Genomic DNA, 10000 nt, shown 5'->3' on the forward strand with positions numbered 1-10000 from the left:
GGAAACGCGGTGGGGGAGGGAGAGGGAGAGAAAGAGAAAGAAAGACGGAAGGACAGAGTAACCTGAGTATGGTAGTGAAATCTTCATGCAAGAGGCATCAGTGTGCGCGCAACTGCGGTGGGAAGCGGGTGAGTGTTGGCTGGCTGGCCACGGGCGGCGAATGGACACCTATACAGAACATCACAGCCACCCTCTTCTCGCTGTTCATCAAACGTCGGTGCAAAGGTATTTCTCTTGTGTACATTATAGGTACGTGCAGCATTTAATATATATATATATGCGTGCGTGCGTATGTATATATAATACATACACGAAATGTCAAAGCACTTGGGGTATCAATGGTTGTAAGATATATCATTTCGCTAATTTTCTGTATCTATTCTTCTCTTCAATGTTCAAACTCTAGAGGAAAATACAACAAGCGTCAGAACGTTTATTTAATTTTGTAATTTTCGCTTTTCCAGGCCTACATATATGGTCGTCTTCAGGTTAAGACCAGATTACAAGTGATTAAGGCGAGGTTAGGTTAGGTTTGGGGCTGGGGGTGGGAGGGACCCGGGGAAGTCACATGTCTCGGTAATGTCACATCCCGTGGTCTTCGGTCCTGTGGCTTTTTGTCCTTTTTTCCCTGCTAGAAGGGAGGACACAGTACGATGATAACTGGACGTCCAGTAAAGGATTTTGCTAATTAATACCGCTTCAACAATTGTTAAACTCGCAATTGGGTTTTATTCCAGTATCACTTTTCTCGTTTTTTCATTTCAATTTTTTTTCTGTGGAATTGTTACGTAAGGTAGGTCAGGTTAGGAGCTATTAGAAAACGTAAACTTCATGTTAAATATCTATGCTTGTCACGGTGGGTAAATTCTGTGCCCGTTTTCTCTTGTTACAATGAACCAGCAGTCGTCGTCGTGCAGCAGCAGGATGTAGCTCATAGCAAAGGCCAAGAAACAGCCAGGACAGGAAATAGGACACAACCATACTGTCATTATCAGAGTGCCCTACATAACCTATGTAACTTGGTTTTGTGCTCAGTCTTACCATGAATACAGGCATGTCGAAGGGCTGAAACAAATTTAGGGATTAATACACACACATGTTAGATATCGTAAGTGCACACAACAAAGATCACATGTCTAAAGGATGTGAAGAAGTAGTTTCCCTTATATATATATATATATATATATATATAAAAATATATATATATATATATATATATATATATATATATATATATATATATATATATATATATATATATATATATATATATATATATATATACTATATATGTACACATACATACCTACATACATACATACATACATGGAATAGCTTAGAAGGTGATATAGACCTAGGTCCAACAATTCATGAATTCAAATCTAAACGTGATAATTGGAAATCAAGGGTATAAATTAAGTTGGTGAGTAGGAGACGGGATCCAACGAACGTTGCGCCTTTTCTGTGTACTACAACTGGATAATTACACGACAACACTACAATAGCTCACGTGCCTCTGGGTACTTTCCACAACTCTTCAAGGCCTCACCCCCCCCCACCCCATACTACCCTCATCCCCAATCCCCAGAACCCCCCCCCACACACACACACCCAAATACATATATTACGACCACTCTATGATCCTCATTGAATAATTAATTAACCATAATATTTCAAAAGAGCAATGACCCCCCCCACACCACACACACACATCCGTATATTATTAACACAGTCTATGGTCCTCATTAAATAACTACTTGATCTTGATACATCAAAAGGACATTGGACCCCAGATGCAATCACTAGCACTTCGTAAACTCGTTTCTAAACTTGTCCACCCTGACCTGACGCCATCCTTGAAGGAAACGTAATCCGACCGCGGGCAATAGACCCTTTCCACGTCCCCGACAAGGACAAGCTATCCCCCAACACTGTTTTTTTTTTTTTTTTTCTTTTTTTTTATAGAATCGAGTTCGAAGTACGAGAACTTTATATGCTTCTCAAGGAAGGCACTGATGTGTGGTGAAGATGAGGAGGCGCTGAGTGGCTGCGGCCCAAACATCTTTGCTCTATTCCAGTGATTCTCAACTTATTTTCTCACTAATCCCAAAGTTATGTATTGCTGTTCATTAACTTCCTTGCGGTCACTTCATCACTCAAGTTAATCGTTGTTCATCCACTAAAAAACCACTAGTTTCCTTCTTGTGGCATCCACTTGTAAACCGTTGCCCTATACGCTTGGACTGGTATAGCAAATACAAAGAAGATGCAAGCAGCAGCAGACCTATTGGTCCTTACGGGACTGCTTGCGAATTGAAAGGGGTGTAAACAGTGAAAATACTCAAAAACTACTGGCTTAATTGAAGTTCAGGACCTCAGAGTTGAGAAATAAGTTAGATTAGGGTTGGACTCCGTAAATTTATGTAGGCGGTGTTTAAAAGCAAGTCGCATCTGGTAGGGATCGGAGAGAGGTGCGGGAATCGAACCCGCAATTAAATGAACACGTGACCACCACGGGTCGATTACGCCAGTAACGCAGTGGAGTCAGAGTAGCGCAGTGGTTATGACGATATAAAGCCAAAGGATTTTGGGGACAATTTGCTCCGTTTAACATCTTTATGTAAACGCGCTTTGGTTTTTTCTCTTTTTGGTGGCTCTCATGAAAATTTCCTGTTGACTGAAGACGTGCTTTCATTGAAAGATATTGAAGAAATATTTCAATGGAAACTTGTTGGAATGAAATCCAGGCGAATTGAATATTTTAAAACGTTTTTAAAAATGACGGGAAAAAAGACAATTGAAGAAAAGAGACTGTATAATGGTGGCCTGTGTATTACGATGCATGTTGAAGTCTATAACATTGATAGCATTGTCTAAGGCTTAAAAGTTAAGCTGTTAGATGGCCAAGTGTCGTCGTTTTTGTTGTTGGTCAGGGCCGGATTTATCAATAGGCACAGGCCACTAATATATATATATATATATATATATATATATATATATATATATATATATATATATATATATATATATATAACATATAGATATTGGATACTGAAACATGCCATATTTCTATAAATTTGGGAACCCACTGATGAGTTTAGCCTAGGGACCACAAGTAGGTAAAGAGCTCCTTGAGAGAAATCCTCTGCCCCGTCTATTTCATGGTTATGTCTACACTTGAAGCTAGTGCCAAATAGTCTGTAAAATATGTGCATGGTTATGTGTGGTTAAGTTGAACTGCGCACGAATCTGCAGAACCCTACCTCAAAAGTGTAAATATCACAATCATAATAAATGTCAACAAGTGATAGACAATGTTTTTGCGATTTTCAACATAGTTATCTAAGTTTTTATTCAAACTGACCTAAATCAACGCCGCTAACCTAGTCAAGTATTCATGAGTAATTGCAGACGTCGGCAAACTCATCGAGCTGGTGCGTTTGTGAAAGGAAATTCAAGTCGGCACAGATTTATCACGGAGCTAGACTTAGCGGTTTTGCTTCATTTCCAATTATTCCGTTGGCGCCAGCCATACCAGATATCAAAATCAAAGTTTATTGTTGAAATGAATAACCAGAACTCAAGATTCGTGAGGGCATGTATTCAATTTGATTTCTTTAAATAAAATATTTGGGATTCTTTAGAAACAAGTGAAGAAGCCTTCAGAACTGAGATCAGCATTCTTGCCATTCTCCTCAGGTCCCAACTGTGGAAAGGCGAGACTTGCATCTTTATCGCTCTCCCTCACTTTTACTTATTTTTCCGCCAATCCTGACAGTGGGACATTACCTCTAGTACAGCGGTTAAAGACCACAATAAGTCAGAATTGTGCGCTCTATCACGAAAGCAAGAAAATTGGTACAATTTTAGCCCATGATATAACTACATTGATTTTAATCTAGGTACACAGTGCTATCATCATGGTAACGGTCGCCATCTTGACCTTTAATTTGGCCTCTCATAAGATCTGAGATTTGCAATATCTTGGCTGAAAGACGCCATAAAGGCATGATTTTTGTGTCCCGACACATTTCAGTACACTGAAATGCATTATTTAAATTAAAAACAAAATACATGACATAAAATCACAACAAGCATTCATTATACCAGATTTGGCTCTATTTAAGTGGAATTAATTTCTTAAATTAAAAAGTAAAAACACATGACACTAAAAAATAACATACACTGATAACACCACAGTTGGCTATATTTCTGTACGCAAATTTGTCTGAATTGTGTATTTTTTTACGAAAGCAAGAAAAGTAGCACATATGTGCTCAGAACCACCTTTCCATTGGCGTTGTTTGTTTTCACACACTGATAAATACTGGGGCAATTCCTCTGTTCTTCTCTGATCTAAGGAAACTTCCCAGTTCTAGGGGATAGGTGATTCTAGAACAGGGGTTCCCAAACTGGGGGAAATTTCCCCCCGGGGGGAAATTTGAAGCTACCAGGGGGGAAATAATTACCTATGAACTAAAAAAATCTCAGATGAATTTTCTCATGTCTGAGGGAGAGAGAGAGAATGCCTGTTTATCAGTATATATGTACATTTGAAAAATAAATTAGTAAATAGTCACAGTGTGTTTTAACTACTCTTTCCCTCATACACATGAAAGGGGGAAATCTGGATGGTTGAACTGGGTGCAAGGGGGAAATGACAGAAAAAAAGTTTGGGAACCACTGTTTTAGAAGAACACGTTGCATCTGACTAGACCCGCTCTTCATCCTGAGATCATGTGTGGAGTGCTTGAGACTCCCAGACAAGTATCTATCCAATGCAAGGTTAACTCTGCTGACATACTCCACTTGGGAATTAATGTAGGGAATGAATATCTGTCGAGCATAGTCTTCAAGGGTGAGGCTGTCATGTAGCTTCAGCATATGAACAACTTCAGCACTATCAATCATTTTTGCCTCTACATCAGGAGCATGATGCGATGAGGGAGGCAGCTTTTCCAGGCACCCCCAATAAATCTGACCTACTCGTCAGAGCTGGCCTATATCTGAAATGAGTGGTGGAAATTCCTTGTTTTCATGTTCAAAGAACTTGTCAAGATCCACTTGCCAGGCTTCACAAACAATGTAGAGCCTGGGAAATAGCCTGCAATTTGTTTTCATTGATGTTTCGTAACAACTTCGTATGAAGTGAACTGAAGAGTGGCATTGTGTTCTTTGTCGCAATGTCAGTGACTTATTTGGCTTGCTTTGAAGACGTTCCTCAAAATACTTGCAATACTGCATCTTGCCTGTCTTGAATTGTATATACTGCTTGCACGACATCAGTGTTCATAATAACTTTAGTGTCAAGGGTGATCATGTCTCCACTGTCTTCAAGGAAAAGGTTTTTCATCTCCAACGTAGATAACAAGGAGCGGCCATCTTTGGCAAAAACATTCTGGATACAACTCTGTTGTTCGTGGTGTGCTGTTGATTTTTCCTGATTGACTGGATGCATATTTCTTCACACACAAGCATCGAGTTGTTCATGGCATTGCTCCATTGCCATAGCAGAAAAGATTTTCTTAGTTTTATGCACAACAAAATTGCTATCCATAAATTACTTTTGAACACCAGGATGTGTTGCTTCAAGGTCGACCATGCTTGAAACGTCCAGTTAGCCACCTGATGTTGTTTGTGGGGTCGAGTGCCAAGACCCATCGAAGAATCTGCAGCAAACATTAGACATGCAACTGGAAATTCCTTTCCCGAATTTATCGGATGAACTGTAAAACCATCCGTTCCAGTTCTTGCGCCAGTGTCCAGTTTTTGAATTGGCTGTTCTTTGCACTGCTTTGCAGACCATTGCTCATGTGACCGAGGTGTCTTGCCAGCTGCAGTTTATCCCAGATACTGCAGATGCGCACGGTTTTGCAAAAACTGAAGGGATGCAATTGTCACCTGATAGGCATGCTTGCTATGTGAGACGTATGTGCCAGACAGCATCGATTCTGTTCGACCAGAAGAAGTGACACCAGCCTGTATTAGTGCGGTCGTTCATTCACAATCCCGCACCCAGTTTCCGAGCAATTTAAGTAGATTCATTTCAGTGTGCAGGCCACACCATCATAACCACCATCTTACCCTCTCCAAAGGTCTGGTCTAGTCCACTACACCTGTTTTGCAATGACATATAGTGGCTGGTCTGCTGTGATGACAGGAACCTGTGTTAGCTTGACGAGTTGCCATGCACGTACTGTGTGAATTTTCACAGAAGGGAGGCAGGAATGCTGTCTTTGAGTCAAGAGCATCCTACAACTGAATTTTGCACATTTATTTTGTTCTTATGAAATATAAGTATATAGGATATTTATATTTCATAAGTATCATAATTATTCCATATAATACGTTTTTGTCAACTGGCATTATACCACCTTTGAAATCCATTTTTTGGGGGATTCACAAGGTGATTTAATATATATAGTGCCATCTGATGATAAATAGCCTCCCTAGAAAAGATTATCTAACCTTGGAAATATAGATTTAGACACTAAGATCATGTTTATATGTTATCTGCAAAGTGACATACCTCCAACTAAAAAAATTATGGCAGCCATTTTGAAATTCAAGATGGTTGCCTGTTACCAAGGTGAGAGCGATGCTTACCCAGCTTGTGCTTAACGTACATACCGTTGACTATACGAATGCCAAATTTCATGCTTTTGTCAAGAAATGCACAATTGTTGATTTAACCGCTGTACTTCATGCATGAACTGTTTCGGACCGTCGCGTCGCAAGGCTGAGGGCCACCGCCACAAACCTAGAAGTCGACTATTTGTTCGTTTGCGCAATTATTATTATTGTAGTTGTTATTATTATTACTATCATCACCGTTATTATTATTATTATTATTATTATTATTATTATTTTATTATTATCATTGTTATTATTATTATTATTATTATTATTATTATTATTATTATTATTATTGCTATTATTATTATTGTTATTATTATTATTATTATTATTATTATTATTATTATTATTATTATTACTATTATTATTATTATCATTATTATTATCACTATCATCATCATCGTTATCATTATTATCAGTATTTTTCTGTTCTCAGTCGGACTACTATATACAGAGGCCGGGAGTATAGATTTAATGGGGTGGGTGATAGGTCCTATATCTTTTTATGCTTTCCTTGTACAGTCGCGAGCAAAAGTTTTGACTCTACAGTTCTCATAACGTCAATACGATTTTATTTTATTTTTTCGATTACGTGATGTATTTCCCAGTGTATTAATTACTCTTAGCTTACAGTTGGGTAATTTTCTTGAATAGATGTAAACCATAGAATACAAAATTATTGTTTTAAGTCAGATATTGTTGTTTTGATGTTTATTAAAACATTATCATAGTGTTATCATTATTGCTATTATCATTATCTTCTATATATTAATACGCTTGTACCTATGTGTGTCACGCAGGATCAGAACCCATTGTTATAGTTCAGTTTTTATTTAGTATTCAATCGTCTATACAAGTTTAATCATAGATTACATGAAGATAATCAGATGTCTATAAAAGTTTATTGTGACATAACATAAGCGATTAAAACATTTTTATTGCCTTTATGATTGACCTAACGAGAAAGAGAAAGAGAGAGAGAGACGACTCGAGAATCTGCTGTGCATTCCACGCTTCCAACGGGTAACGTGTGACGTCATGTCGCGTTGCTTTCTGAGCTCCTGACAGAACCTCACGAAAATAGATAGATAAATAAATAAATAAACATCTAAATAAATTAATGAATAAATAAACATCTAAATAAATTAATAAAACAAGCTAATAAATAAATAAATGGGTAAATAGATTTATTCTTAATAGTGTTCATCACACTCCTTCATAGGTTCCGTGAAAACAATTCAAATGTCTATACCAAGATCTAGATATACCAGGTCTAACCACTTCCGACCGAATTTCGAGAGAGTTGGCGCAGCGGGCCCGTGACATCACCTGGCTGCTCAAAGTGGGCTTCGCACGTCCCGTTGCTGTTAGTTGTAGCTGGCTCGTCGTACGGGGAGTGTTGCTGCCTCCGCTCGCACAGCTCCACGCAATTAGTTATATTCTGACAATGAAGATCTATATATACCGGTATATATAGATCTTGACAATATGGCTTATTGTACCATAAAGGGTTGTGGCTCAAACCTAAGAGGAATTAAGCCAAATGTTAATTTTCATCGTTTCCCTGCAAATACACGCACATGTGAACGTGTACACATATAAGCACACACGACGATATCTCCCCGTAAAATACAAGTATATAAAACACACATATATATATATATGTGAACGTGTACACATATAAGTACACACGACGTTATCTCCCCCTTTCCGTAAAATAAAATTATACAAATACTAATCACCGTATATAATTTCTCGGTGGCGTAATCGGTTGAGAGTCAGGCCTTCAAAGTCTAAGTGTTGGCAATAATTGGTTCGAAACCAGTCCAAGTTAAAAAAAAAAATCAGTCTCGCTGCGCTTCGAGTCGTTACTCCAACTCTCGTGGGCGGGGAGTTGGAGATATGTGTGCGTGTAAGTTCATAGATCGGACATACGAGCTCTGAGCTCTCTTCCGGGAGGGAGATAGCTGTCGATCACGAGTCCAGTACGTGATCCAAAAGACAAAGATGAATCACACACACATGTGAACATGTACACATATAAGCACACACGACGATATATCCCCTTCCAATAGAATACACGCACACACATACATACACACACATACACACACACACACACACACACACACATATGTGAATGTGTACACATATAAGTACACACGATGATATCTCCCATTCCCGTAAGATGAAACTATATAAATACACACACACACCAATAATAAATTTAATAATTCGGTGGCGCAATTGGCTGAGAGTCTGACACACAGTTGTAAAATATTGGCGGTACCTGGTTCGAATCCTATCCAGGATGATTTTTTTTTCAGTCTCGCTGTGTTTCGAGTCGTTACTCCAACTCTCGTGGGCGGGGAGTTGGAGATATGTGTGCGTGTAAGTTCATAGATCGGACATACGAGCTCTGAGCTCTCTTCCGGGAGGGAAATAGCTGTCGATCACGAGTCCAACACGGGATCCAAAAGACCAAGATGAATCACACACACATGTGAACATGTACACATATAAGCACACACGACGATATATCCCCTTTTCATAAAACACACACACACACACACACACACACACACACACACACACACACACACACACACACACACACACACACACACACACACACACTATAATTTAATAAGAACAATCAAAGTTGCATTTACATACCTGGATGAAGAAATGGTGAAGAAAATTCTAATCACCCTGATAAGACCAAGATTGGAATATGCAGCAACGATATGGTCACCAAGTGCAAAAAAACGTATAAAAAACTTGAAAGAATACAAAGAGCAATTACAAAATTGGCACCTACACTCACAAAACTATCATATGAAGAGAGACTAGCAAAACTTGAACTACAGACACTAGAGCAAAGAAGAGAGAGAGGAGATTTGATAGCTATTTACAGAATCATGAAAGGCATAGAAATTACTGATAGAGAGAATCTGATAAAATGGGATGACAGAAATACAAGAGGACATGGAAAGAAAATAAAAAAAGGCAGCTATAGAAGAGACCTGAAAAAGAACAGCTTTCCTCACAGAGTAATAGACAGTTGGAACAAGTTAGATGAGAAAGTGGTGTGTGCAAAAGCAATACATGAATTTAAAAATAGTTTAGATAAAATGAGATACGAAAACGGGACCCCACGAGCATAGCTCCCCTTCCCGTAAAATACAACTAGGTAAATACAATTAGTTAAATACACACACACACTGATAATAGCAATGAGCTAGAGAGAGAGAGATAACAGGGGGGGGAATATAATAATTCCAGTCTTCCTTAGCGTTTCACAGTTTTCTTCGGTGTTTCACAAAGAGAAAACGGAAACATCCAAATGACGTCAGAAGCTGCG

General features: G+C 38.6%; 1 protein-coding gene across 3 annotated transcripts in view; it reads left to right on the forward strand.

Annotated features, from left to right (window-relative positions):
- The first annotated feature begins 111 nt into the window (after positions 1 to 111).
- Positions 112 to 10000, forward strand: part of LOC143035348 (lipase 3-like) — a 44589-nt gene continuing 34700 nt past the window's right edge. For 2 of the 3 annotated variants that reach the window (XM_076202335.1, XM_076202336.1), the window contains exon 1: positions 112 to 225. In XM_076202335.1, the coding sequence (XP_076058450.1) occupies positions 161 to 225 (65 nt within the window). In that variant the 5' untranslated portion in view covers positions 112 to 160. The remainder of the gene's footprint in view (positions 226 to 10000) is intronic. The other variant, XM_076202337.1, reaches the window with a different exon arrangement.

Source organism: Oratosquilla oratoria, chromosome 18 (assembly GCF_046742065.1).
Source record: "Oratosquilla oratoria isolate Oo_2021 chromosome 18, ASM4674206v1, whole genome shotgun sequence".
NCBI classification, from domain to species: Eukaryota; Metazoa; Arthropoda; class Malacostraca; order Stomatopoda; family Squillidae; genus Oratosquilla; species Oratosquilla oratoria.